At 41.9% G+C, this 14,084-nt stretch overlaps 1 protein-coding gene across 2 annotated transcripts in view; it reads left to right on the top strand.

Moving 5' to 3' along the window:
• Positions 1–14,084, top strand: part of DAPK1 (death associated protein kinase 1) — a 217,151-nt gene that overhangs the window by 122,013 nt on the left and 81,054 nt on the right. For both annotated transcript variants that reach the window (XM_040355494.1, XM_040355493.1), the window contains exons 4-7: positions 7,637–7,775; positions 9,698–9,827; positions 9,956–10,004; positions 10,903–10,929. In XM_040355494.1, the coding sequence (XP_040211428.1) occupies positions 7,637–7,775; positions 9,698–9,827; positions 9,956–10,004; positions 10,903–10,929 (345 nt within the window). The remainder of the gene's footprint in view (positions 1–7,636; positions 7,776–9,697; positions 9,828–9,955; positions 10,005–10,902; positions 10,930–14,084) is intronic.

Below are 14,084 nucleotides of genomic sequence, written 5' to 3'. Positions count from 1 at the left end.
CAATCTGCATCTGGTGGCAGGCGACAGTGGCAAGTGACATGCTCTGTGCTCTCACTGATTTGCTGATTCTGCATTATGGTGATTTGAGCTATTTCATTTATTACTACAATGTAATAATAGAAATGGCCTCCTGTACTTCCTGGTCAGCGAACATGGTATTATAGGTACTGGAACTGCTGTAGGTGTAGCTGACGCTACACTAAGCTATATTCCCCTGAAGCAACCATTACAGTACATTGTTTTTGATACAATTGGTTGATTTGTGTGATAGAAAAGATACAATGTCCAGTAAATAATCAGTCCAAAAAGAGAAAGTATCACCACCATGGGAGGAATAGCAGAATGTGTTTTGGGGTGTAATATTATGTCTGTCCTTGCTGTATGGGAGAAATATTCCATTAAATTGACAACTTTGTGTAAAGCAAAACAAAAAAAAAATCAAATTTTCCTACTGCAAAAAAAAATGGAGTCTTAAAAATACTTGCCATGCCCTCCTTATAAAATCCCTTTTGAGGTGATCATTTTGTTGTCCTTTAATTGTCCTGGTGCTCCAGGGTCTCCAAAATGTGATGGGTAGTCAGGAGATGCAAATTGTATGCCCCTGATAGTGCTCCTTGGATTTTGGACCACTCTGTGTGGCTAGGTTGTGAAAAATGTCTAGCTGAATGTGTTTTGGGGTGCCATTTCAAGTATACCTATGATATGTGTTAGAAATAGCTTATTAATTGACAACTTTGTGTTTTCTTTTTTTTTTTTTTTTCATTTTCAAGAAACTTGTGGGGGAAAAATACATTTTTTAAAGACTCATTAAGTCTTTCAGAAAATGATGTGGGCGTTTCCACTGTCCTGGTGCACCAGAGAATCCACACATGCGATAGGTAGCCAGGAAATTTAAATGCGGCATTTATGTTACTTGAAAGCCCTAAGGTGTCCCTTGGATTTTGGGCCTCTCTATGCATCTAGTCTGTGAAAAAGTCTGACTCCTATGGTATCCTCATACTCTGGAAGCATAGCAGATTGTGTTTAGTGGTGTAATTGTATGTATGCTTATGCTCTGTGTGAGAAATAACTTGGTAAACTGACAACTTTGGGGGGGGGGGGGGGCGACAATACCCTAATCATATTCTCTAACCTGAGTCCAACATGGATGATAAATTAAACATCTTTCCCACAGGAAACAGAGCAAGGACACTACACAGCATAGAAGTCAGGAAGTCCACTAATGTGGACCCGTGCACAGCTGCAGTGTTTGTGGGAAAGGAGTAATTTTAGTTATGGCCAGACATTAGCATTTCCCCCATCTTTTATTTTTTATCTTGTTCCTGTAACAAGGTCCAGCTTTTATAATGCCCTGTGACATTATCACAAAGCTTAAAGGGGTTGTAAAGGTTAGTTTTATATTTTCTAAATTGGTTCCTTTTAAGCTAGTGCATTGTTGGTTCACTTACCTTTTCCTTCAATTTCCCTTCTAAATGTTTTTTTTCTTTGTCTGAATTTCTCACTTCCTGTTCCTCCTCAGTAAGCTGTTCTGGCTGACTAACCACCGCTCGGATGATGGTGGAAAGTTTACTGAGGAGAAACAGGAAGTGAGAAATTCAAAACAGAAAAAAAAAACATTTAGAAGGGAAATGTAAGAAAAAGGTAAGTGAACCAACAATGCACTAGCTTAAAGGAACCTATTTAGAAAATAAGAAACAAGCCTTTACAACCCCTTTAGGAATTGCAGCAGCTCCTGGGATCACGCTGGATTTTCAGAGTAGCGTTTTTAAAAAGATAGAACGTGGAAATGTGCATGTATTGCAGAATTGTAACAAATTTTTTTCTTCAACACATTCACTAATTAGTTTCACGTGTTACCTAGAACGTAATACAATTTCTCAGAATCCCAAACTTTGTGTGTAAAGCCTCCTAAATTGGCCCCTTTTCAGAGTGGGCCCAAGCAGCTACTGTCAGGCAGTCAAGGTGAGATCATGTTGCCTACTGAATACCTACTTTTGTTTTTTCCCTGAATGGTAATTTTACAGTGGGGCAAATGTACCGCAACCCCGAGACAATAATTGTTTTCCAATGGTTGCCACACAGTCTCATCACAATGAATAGCCGAGTTTGACAGGTGGTGCAACCTGGACATGCAAGGCGTTGTGACCATGGCATGCGAACAGCTTCCGCCAACTGTATTTTAGAGTTTAGGTGGGTGGTAAAAAAACACGGCACAGCCGCTTGTTTTTACTGTCCCCTTGGCCTACTATGTAAAAGAACCCTTTTTTTATTTTGACTAAATAATTGTATTTTTACAGATTAAAAAAGGATATATTTATTTCAAATACGATTTTAAACTTCTTATAATGAGCAATAATGGCTTTTCCTGTTTGTATAATGGAATATATATATATATATATATATATATATATATATATATATATATATATATATATATATATATATATATATATATAACATATATATATACTTCTTCAGAATCATACGTGCCAAATAGATTATGATCACCTATCTTCCTTCTTTGTATAAAGATACAAAGAACATAGAAGTCATAAAAACACCCCACACCCTCTGTAAAAATGAAGAGCTATGTACAGTTCTACAGGGTTTTTCTATACTGTTCTTTCAACAAAGTGACCTCAGTAGCAGATTGTTTGATGACAAGTCTTTCTAGATTTTCCTGCTTATACAACTTTATGACTTTGACTTTATGACTGTGGTCACAAATTTTAGTTTTCTTTCTTGCATATTTTCATCTTCCTGAAAAGGGAATTTACATTAGCTAGCCTTCTTCTGCCTTTACCAGTATAGGTCTTGAGGCCTGTACAAACCATCAGAAAATCGTATGAAAAATATTGCTTTGTAGCGATCGTACGATAATCGTTGGTACACAGCTTTCGAGAGCCAATCACGACAATGCGTGCAAAATTATCCGATGGGACAAGCACAATTTTTTTTCCCTATGATATCCAATTGTACAATTTTTGTACAATACAAATATACTACGACACATTCCATCACTTCCCAAATTTTAATCTGTCGTACGAGAATTTTCGTAACTTTAGGAAATTCTTCATTTTCGATATGAGACTAGCATGCCAAAAAAAATGTACAATCATTCGCCTATAATATCATTGTGTGTACCAGGCATTAGTGTTTGCATGCTGAAAGGGGTGAGGCTTTACCAATTGAGCATATCTTGTCATATTTGGGGCAGTTTTGGATTAAAGCAAGACTTCCTTGTCCTGTACATTTCGACTGGCTCTTTTTGCTATGGTGATATATTTTTTATTTTAAAGACACTTCTGCTCTATTAAATATAGGGAATATAAAACCTCAAAAGTACAGTGGCTAAACCATTGGTATGTATACATACGTTTGTGTGTGTGTGTGATATATATATATATACAGGGAGTGCAGAATTATTAGGCAAATGAGTATTTTGACCACATCATCCTCTTTATGCATGTTGTCTTACTCCAAGCTGTATAGGCTCGAAAGCCTACTACCAATTAAGCATATTAGGTGATGTGCATCTCTGTAATGAGAAGGTGTGTGGTCTAATGACATTAACACCCTATATCAGGTGTGCATAATTATTAGTCAACTTCCTTTTCTTTGGCAAAATGGGTCAAAAGAAGGACTTGACAGGCTCAGAAAAGTCAAAAATAGTGAGATATCTTGCAGAGGGATGCAGCACTCTTAAAATTGCAAAGCTTCTGAAGCGTGATCATCGAACAATCAAGCGTTTCATTCAAAATAGTCAACAGGGTCGCAAGAAGCGTGTGGAAAAACCAAGGCGCAAAATAACTGCCCATGAACTGAGAAAAGTCAAGCGTGCAGCTGCCAAGATGCCACTTGCCACCAGTTTGGCCATATTTCAGAGCTGCAACATCACTGGAGTGCCCAAAAGCACAAGGTGTGCAATACTCAGAGACATGGCCAAGGTAAGAAAGGCTGAAAGACGACCACCACTGAAGAAGACACACAAGCTGAAACGTCAAGACTGGGCCTAGAAATATCTCAAGACTGATTTTTCTAAGGTTTTATGGACTGATGAAATGAGAGTGAGTCTTGATGGGCCAGATGGATGGGCCCGTGGCTGGATTGGTAAAAGGCAGAGAGCTCCAGTCCGACTCAGATGCCAGCAAGGTGGAGGTGGAGTACTGGTTTGGGCTGGTATCATCAAAGATGAGCTTGTGGGGCCTTTTCGGGTTGAGGATGGAGTCAAGCTCAACTCCCAGTCCTACTGCCAGTTTCTGGAAGACACCTTCTTCAAGCAGTGGTACAGGAAGAAGTCTGCATCCTTCAAGAAAAACATGATTTTCATGCAGGACAATGCTCCATCACACGCGTCCAAGTACTCCACAGCGTGGCTGGCAAGAAAGGGTATAAAAGAAGAAAAACTAATGACATGGCCTCCTTGTTCACCTGATCTGAACCCCATTGAGAATCTGTGGTCCATCATCAAATGTGAGATTTACAAGGAGGGAAAACAGTACACCTCTCTGAACAGTGTCTGGGAGGCTGTGGTTGCTGCTGCACGAAATGTTGATGGTGAACAGATCAAAACACTGACAGAATCCATGGATGGCAGGCTTTTGAGTGTCCTTGCAAAGAAAGGTGGCTATATTGGTCATTGATTTGTTTTTGTTTTGTTTTTGAATGTCAGAAATGTATATTTGTGAATGTTGAGATGTTATATTGGTTTCACTGGTAAAAATAAATAATTGAAATGGGTATATATATTTTTTTTGTTAAGTTGCCTAATAATTATGCACAGTAATAGTCACCTGCACACACAGATATCCCCCTAAAATAGCTAAAACTAAAAACTACTTCCAAAAATATTCAGCTTTGATATTAATGAGTTGTTTGGGTTCATTGAGAACATGGTTGTTCAATAATAAAATGAATCCTCAAAAATACAACTTGCCTAATAATTCTGCACTCCCTATATATATATATATATATATATATATATATATATATATATATATATATATATATATATATATATATATATATATATATATATATATATATATATATATATATATATATATATATATATATATATATAGTGTGTGTAATATATATATATATATATATATATATATATATAATTACACACTATATTACACACTATATGCCAAAAGTATTGGGATGTCTGCCTTTACACGCACATGAAATTTAATGGCACCCCAGTCTTAGTCCGTAGGGTTTAATATTGAGTTGGCCCACCCTTTGTAGCTATAATAGCTTCAACTCTTCTGGGAAGGCTGTCCACAAGGTTTAGGAACTGTCAGTGGCGTCACTAGGGTTGGTGTCACCTGGTGCGGTAAAATATGGTGTCACCCCCCCCCCCCCCCCCCAATAAAAAATTTCAAATATTTTTTACCCTACGGTTTGCTTTCTGTTCTCCTTTCTTCCCCTTTTCTCTCTCTCCCCATCCATCTTTCTCTCCATTTTTCTTTGTCCCCTCCCCCACCTCTTTTTCTCCAGAACCGGAATTCACATCTCAGGAGCCTATAGGCCAGGGGCGTACCTAGAGCATTTGGCACCCGGGGCGGATCCAATATCTGGCACCCCCCCCCCCCACACGTTAAAATGTAAAAACACCCCACTGTGCCCCCTGCATACCTCTGCATCCTTCAATATCTTTTTGTTACTACTGTGTACCCCTCTCCACAACTGCACCTCTGGACCACTTTACATTGCACAGTACCCTGAACCCCTTTACATTACACAGCCCCCTGCATCACTGGACCCCTTTACATTACACAGCCCCCTGCATCACTGGACCCCTTTACATTACACAGCCCCCTGCATCACTGGACCCCTTTACATTACACAGCCCCCTGCATCACTGGACCCCTTTACATTACACAGCCCCTGCATCACTGGATCCCTTTACATTACACAGCCCCCTGCATCACTGGATCCCTTTAAAATTACACAGTACCCTGCATCACTGGACCCCTTTAAAATTACACAGCACCCTGTATCACTGGACCCCTTTACATCTCACAGCCCCCTTCACCTCTGGACCCTTTTACATTACACAGCCCCCTGCACCACTGGGCCCCTTTACATTACACAGCCGCCTGCACCTCTGCACCCCTTTACATCACATAGCCCCCTGCACCTCTGGACCCTTTTACACTACACAGCCCTCTGCACCCCTTTACATTACACAGCACCCTGCACCTCTGGACCCTTTTACATTACAAAGCCACCTGCACCTCTGGACCCCTTTACATTACACAGCACCCTGCATCACTGCACCCCTTTTACATTACACAGCACCCTGCATCACTGGACCCCTTTACATTACACAGCACCCTGCATCACTGCACCCCTTTTACATTACACAGCACCCTGCATCACTGGACCCCTTTACATTACACAGCACCCTGCATCACTGCACCCATTTTACATTACACAGCCGCCTGCACCTCTGCACCCCTTTACATCACATAGCCCCCTGCACCTCTGGACCCTTTTACACTACACAGCCCTCTGCACCCCTTTACATTACACAGCACCCTGCACCTCTGGACCCTTTTACATTACACAGCCACCTGCACCTCTGGACCCCTTTACATTACACAGCACCCTGCATCACTGCACCCCTTTTACATTACACAGCACCCTGCATCACTGGACCCCTTTACATTACACAGCACCCTGCATCACTGCACCCCTTTTACATTACACAGCCGCCTGCACCTCTGCACCCCTTTACATCACATAGCTCCCTGCACCTCTGGACCCTTTTACACTACACAGCCCTCTGCACCCCTTTACATTACACAGCAACCTGCACCTCTGGACCCTTTTACATTACACAGCCCTCTTCACCCCTTTACATTACACAGCACCCTGCACCTCTGGACCCCTTTACATTACACAGCACCCTGCATCACTGGCCCCCTTTACATCTCATAGCCACCTGCACCTCTGGTCATGTCAGCTAAAAAAAAAAAAAAAAAATCGGGATGGTGTCACCCCTGTAGTGGGTGTCACCCGGTGCGGCCCGCACCCCCCTAGCAACGCCACTGGGAACTGTCTATGGGAATGTTTGACCATTTTACAGAAGCTCATTTGTGTGGTCAGGCACTAATGTGGACAAGAGAGACTGGCTTGCAGTCTCCGCTCTAATTCATCCCAAAGGTGTTCTGTCGGGTTGAGGTCAGAACTCTGTGCAGGCCAGTCACGTTCCTCCACCCCAAACTCACTCATCCGTGTCTTTATAGACCTTGATTTGTGCACTGGTCCAAATCATTTGGTGGAGGGGGGTATTGTGGTGTGGGGTTGTTTTTTAGGGGTTGGGCTTGGCCCCCTTAGTTCCAGTGAAGAGAACTCTTAAGGTGTAAGCATACTAAGACACTTTGGACAATTTCATTCTCCCAACTTTGTGGGAAAAGTTTGGGGGGTGGTCCCTTCCTGTTCCAACATGACTGTGCACCAGTGCACAAAGAAATATCCATAATCACAGATGGATGCGTCTTTGTCTCTACATATACACTGTACGTATACTCAGAAACCAAGCCTGCCAGCAAATTGCTTAGTTAGTACTGCATTGGTTTGGTCTTATAACTTAATGCTGATTTCCCCCTATTTACTTTGGCAGCGTTGCAGGCGGCGAGCTTTTTGACTTTCTTGCTGAGAAGGAATCGTTATCAGAAGAGGAAGCGACTGAATTTTTAAAACAGATCCTCAATGGCGTCAATTACCTGCACTCGCTGCACATTGCCCACTTTGATCTTAAGGTATAGTATAATTAGAAGACGGGTAGAAACAACACTGGTTTTCTTTATTAAACTGAATGCAATCAAAAACAAATTTGGTTTAACACTGGTCAAAACTCCGAACCAAGAAGGTGATTTTGCCACCATACACTCCACTGCTATGTATTTTCTGTCTATCACTAACTCCACTACCAGTGAGTGTTTTTATCAGAAAAGTATAAGTTAAATCTCTTTAAAGATCTCTTTCGCGCTTTAAAATACCACAATCATGGATGATTACTTATATTGAGCACGTAATGGATGTAATAATATTTATGTAAGGCACTATACACATTTCTTGTTAACACGATCACGCCGCAGAATCTGGCAGCGCCAAGTTACCCCTCCCCCACTTTTCTATACTATGTTAGAAATTAGGGCAGACTCAACTAAAAATACTGTTACAAAGTTATTTAGTATGATAAATCTTAAGAGAAGTTAGGGATCTTTAAAAACCAACGTATGTACTTGCCTAGATGGCTGCAGCTGTCCCCTGCCGGCTCTACAACAAGAACTGAGTGATTGAAGGCCGCTCATTTTTCAGGTTTGCTCTGAGCACTGATTGGTGACCATCAGTCACTGGTTTTGTGCTCGGTCCCTTCATCGCTCACTGGAGCGTAGGAGTATGGAGGGAGCAGTAACGGCTGGCTCAGGCTTTCGGAACACTGTAAGGCTGAGCCAGCTGCCGGTCAGGCATCTGGGGGGATCTCGACATTATTGGATCAGCTCTGCAGAACTAAGTGCACTCCTGTGATCCAGAGGATAAGTATGGCCAAAAGAACTTTGGCCACACTTCTCCTTTTAACTATTGTATTCACTAAACACTGACTGTAAAGGAATGGCTGTGCAGAAAGGCTGGTGTATTTCACTACTAAAATAGCATGCTAACAACAGCAAGTTCAGACAGCTGCAAAACCTGCCTCATGCCAGTCTTTCAGGTGCTTCTGAGGTAGAAATTGCAATTGATGTTCAAAATTAAGAGCATTGTGTATAATTACAAGGCCCTTAACGATCACCTGTAATTGTTGCCAGTAGTGTGAGGTGCATGAGGCTGTACAGCTGCCCATAGTAATAAATGGCTATACGCTAGCTGTACTAGGGTATATGTCATATTTGCTTAAATCCCTGGATGCACACAAGCTGTGTCAGGGGATTTGTGCAGCTAGCATACAGCCATTCAATAGTATTGGCAACTGTATTCTGCTGCTGTGTCTCCCAGGCACTACGTTCTCTAGTGCAGCCACTGAAAATGCCCATATATTGATTGATTGTTGGGTGAGAAGGCCTGGTTCACAATCTCTGCTCTAATTTATACCAAAGGTGTTCTTTTAGGTTGAGGCAGGCTAATCAAGTTCCTCCACCCCAAACTCGCTCATCTTTATCTTTATGGACCTTGCTTTGTGCACTGGTCCAAATCATTTGGTGGAGGTCAGAGCAATGAAGCAATGATGTCACCTTCTGTCATGAGAGTGACAATAAGCCCCTAGGCCCAAGTATTGCATCATGGGAGGAGGTCACATGCTCCCCCATAGCATTGTTATGTTGCAGTGGCAGCCACAGGGAAGTGAGATGAAGGAAAGTGTAATGTAGTTGGAGGTAAGCTTTACAACGTCTTTAATTTTTCCATGAATGGGCAAGGTGACAAGGTCTTTTTTTAAATGTCTGTATTATATTAATGTGTTTTGCGTCAGAGGCTCTGATCAATACCAAACTGTAGACCCTGCGCTCCCCAGGATAAGTACTTTAGCTACTTGATTTCTGCGATTTCATTTGATTTAGGACAGCCATTTATAATTTTTAATTGCTGCAAATTATGTCAGTCTTGTAAAAGTATCAATAGGTTTTAAATGGAGGGAGCATTGAATAATGTGCCATTTCTCTTTCTTTCTTTTTTATTTATAAAGCCGGAGAACATCATGCTTCTGGACAGAATTGTACCTAAGCCAAGGATCAAGATCATTGACTTTGGCCTAGCTCACAAAATTGACTCAGAAAATGAATTTAAAAATATATTTGGAACTCCAGAATTTGTTGGTATGTATATTTTCACTGATCATTTATCAGCCATTGAAATTGGTTTCTTTTTTTTAATTATGTTGCTCTAAATATCCGTGATTTCTTACTAGCTTGTACTCAATTCTAGTCTGTCATTTCTATTATAGCTCCGGAAATTGTAAACTATGAGCCACTTGGTCTGGAGTCTGACATGTGGTAAGACCTTTCACTATACACATTTGTAAAATACAACATTGTCATCACAATTGATTTTACATTAATAAAAAAAATATATTATACATGTGTTTAAAGTTTCACTGTACCATAACCGCAGCTTTGAAAATAATAGTTAAAGGGGTTGTAAAGGTACAATTTTTTTTTTCCTAAATGGCTTCCTTTACCTTAGTGCAGTCCTCCTTCACTTACCTCATCCTTCCATTTTGCTTTTAAATGTCCTTATTTCTTCTGAGAAATCCTCACTTCCTGTTCTTCTGTCTGTAACTCCACACAGTAATGCAAGGCTTTCTCCCTGGTGTGGAGTGTCCCCTCCCCCTCCCTTGGACTACTGGAGAGTCAGGACACCCACTAACACACAGCTCCTTTCTCTATCTGCAACGTAGAGAGCATCCTGACTCTCCTGTAGTCCAAGGTAGGGGGCAAGGACGACACTCCACCACAGGGAGAAAGCCTTGCATTGCTGTGTGTAGTTACAGACAGAAAAACAGGAAGTGAGGATTTCTCAGAAGAAATAAGGGCATTTAAAAGCAAAATAGAAGGATGAGGTAAGTGAAGGAGGACTGCACTAAGGTAAAGGGAGCTATTTAGGGAAAAAAATTGTACCTTTAAAACCCCCTTCATCCACATGCTCCCCTGCTGCTCCGTTTTTCTGTGTATCTGCCCACTCTTCTTACATCAGCAGGGGATCTGTCTGCTGATCAAATCTGAGTCGGCCTTGTGTGAAAGGGGCATTATATATTTATGATGATCACGCTGTTTGAATAGAAAATGTTTTCATAAGCCATATGAGATGGGGGGACAAAGCTAACTTTTATTTTTTGCTACATTGAGTCATTTGTTATATTCAAGTATCTTCTTGTCTTCTGTTTCATTGTAGGAGTGTTGGAGTCATAACTTACATTCTGTAAGTATTGATTGCTTGGAACCTTTCTTGTAAAGTGTAAAAATAATTGTCTGTTTTTAACGCTTTTCACTTTTTTAAATGCAGGTTCAGATCTATTTTTTATTGACTAAAGCTTGTTGTAGGGATGTTGTAACCAGCACAGGAACTCTATTTGCATTACCCTATTGAGCACTCCCAGTTTTGTAAAAAAAATGTTTTATATACCGTATTTATCGCAGTATAACGCGCTCCCGTGTATACTGCGCACCCCTAAAGTTGCCCCGAATCCTGTGGAAAAAACGTTTTTTTTTTGTACTTAGTTTTGGTGTCTTGCGCGGCCTCCATCGGCGGCCTCGTCGGGTCCGGCGTTCGTCTGCAGCTTCGGGTGTCCTCTTCGTCGGGTCCAGCGTCCTTCTGCGGCTTCGGGTGTCCTCTTCGTCGGGTCCGGCGTCCTTCTGCGGCGTCCTCGCGTCCTCCCCGCTCGTTTCCCGCGCCGAGTTTGAATACTGCGCCGACATATACAGAGCGCAGTACACTCGTGTATTGTCGGCAATGCTCAGCAACTCTCGCGCTGACGTCCTGTACGTCCAGGACGTGAGCGCGGAAGGAGCCGAGACTGCCCGACTATACCCGAGTGTACTGCGCTCGGTATATGTCGGCGCAGTATTCAAAACTCGGCGCGGGTATCGGCTTATACCGCGCACCCACGATTTTGCCCTGATTTTCAGGGCAAAAAAGTGCGCGGTATACGCCGATAAATACGGTATTTTACCGCTTATATAGCAAAGGTTTAAACATACATTGAAAATACAATCATTCACAGCACATGCTGCATAATTTCTTTATCGATGTATGCATTGAACATTGTGGATCTGTGCCAGAAAACTGTATTGGGGTTGCCTTCTCTTAAAATGTTTATTATTTTGGGGGATGTATGTAGACTATCACACAAACCACACCAATAGTTGCAGTCTTTAGTGTATTGTCTTCCTTTCTGACAGTGGCTACATTTACTCTACGTGATTTAACAGTGTGTGTGATTGTAGCCACTCTCTTATGTTTACTGCCTCCAAGGACTACAATATTGCATGCCCACGCAGGCAGTACTTTGTTCTATGACTGCTGGTCCTTAGTGACACACACAGAGCGGGGAGTAACCAGCATTAATACATTAGCGTTCTAATGCATGCGCAGTACGTACGCCACAAGGATTGATGAAAATTGTGGTTTCGTACAGCAATTCACATGGTCATTATTCACATGCACTCATACTCTGAAGCCTGAAATTTATTAAAAGGAGACTGTGCCAGGAGCGTGCAATGAGAAACACAAAATACTAATACAAAGTTATTCATTACATTTTTTACATATTTAAACATAAGCAGGGATGCAGTAGGGTAAATTGTGCTTTGAGGAAGAGCTTAAGAAGATTTAATAACACATTAATTGCCCTGCGATCTATTTTTCATGACATTTTTTACAATTTTTTCTGCCTCTGAGTAACATCCTCTGTCAGTTCCTGAACCTCTTCTTACTTGAATTTGTTTGGAACGAGCAGAGAATGTTAATTGCAGTTAGGTGCACTGCTCTGGGCACACTGCACATCCTATCGTCCACAGTTCATCTTGGGAGCAAGCAAGAGAGTCGCTATGTTCCTACATACAGTGGGGAACAAAGGTAGCCACCCTCTAAGGCTGGCCATACATTATACAATTTTTTTCTTTTAGATTTACCAAACTTATGTAATATGAGGTCAAACCTAAACGCTTTTAATTTATTTGCAATCAGGCAGGCCTTTGTACTACATAGTTGAAATTAAATCTAAAGGAAATTGAATAAGAGAATTGTAATAATGTATGGCCAACCTAACAAGAAGCTGGATCACAGCAGCAAAAAAGGGGGTTTGGAGGAGGCTGCAGAGTACTGTATTTATTGGCGTATAACACTCACTTTTTTACCCTGAAAATAGAGGGTAAACTGTGCCTGCGTGTTATATGCAAGGGGCTGTGGAAGGTTTTTCTCCTGAAACTTCCCTCTTAAAGCGGAGGTTCACCGTTAGAGAGCACATTTTCCCCTTAGATTAATGCTCGTTTTGTCTAGGGGAATCGGCTATTGGTTTTAAAATATGAGCCGTACTTACCCGTTTACGAGATGCATCCTCTCCGTCGCTTCCGGGTATGGGCTGCGGGAATGGGCGTTCCTTCTTGATTGACGGTCTTCCGAGAGGCTTCCGACGGTCGCATCCTTCGCGTCACGATTTTCCGAAAGTAGCCGAACGTCGGTGCGCAGGCGCAGTATAGAGCCGCACCGACGTTCGGCTTCTTTCGGCTACGAGTGACGCGATGGATGCGACCGTCGGAAGCCTCTCGGAAGACTGTCAATCAAGAAGGAACGCCCGCTCCCGAAGACCCATACCCGGAAGCGACGGAGAAGATGCATCTCGAAAACGGGCAAGTACGGATCATATTTTAAAACAAATAGCCGATTCCCCTAGACCAAACAAGCAGGAATCTAAGGGGAAAAGGGCAACAATTAAATGGTGAACTCCCGCTTTAAAGTTAGGGTGCGTGTTATACGCCGATAAATACAGTACTTCCTTCTCTCTTATTAAACATACCTGTTGGCATACCTGCCTATGAAAGATCATTCATATGTTCGATGTTGGTGCCTGCATCACCTGAAGTTGGTAGGCATCTTTATAGTACTTATAGTCATGGGAAGGCAGTCAACCAATCTGAGTATATCAGACATATGAACACCGATTACATGTCGGTGTCCCCTGAGTGGGATGGCCACCAGCTGCCAAGAGAAGCACTCTTTATAGCAGGTTAGAAAAGCTGAGCTAATTATACAGAGCCCCCTGCAGTGCGCATGTAAGAGATCGTGCCTGAACGAATGTCCGCACTCTGATGTCTAAGGACAGCTTCAGTTACATATGTTTGTAGTTTGGTTTAGTGATATATTAATTCATGTACTGTGTTATCTTAGAGGTCCAAACAGGCAGCCGCAATATTCCCCTCTTGCAGTAGATAGTGAGAAAAGCAATACAGACATCACTCTCTTAAAGTAATCTCTGAACTGCATGTATCATGGCGCTCTGTGCAGCAAGAGGGACGTCTCCGAGATCAATGGCTGTCTGCTGTGTTATTTTCTGGAGCTGCATTCTGTTTTGAGCT

The sequence above is a fragment of the Rana temporaria genome, chromosome 1 (genome assembly GCF_905171775.1).
Source record: "Rana temporaria chromosome 1, aRanTem1.1, whole genome shotgun sequence".
Taxonomy (NCBI): Eukaryota; Metazoa; Chordata; class Amphibia; order Anura; family Ranidae; genus Rana; species Rana temporaria.
Note: the sequence above shows the minus strand (reverse complement) of the source record. Positions and strands in the feature narration are given on the sequence as shown.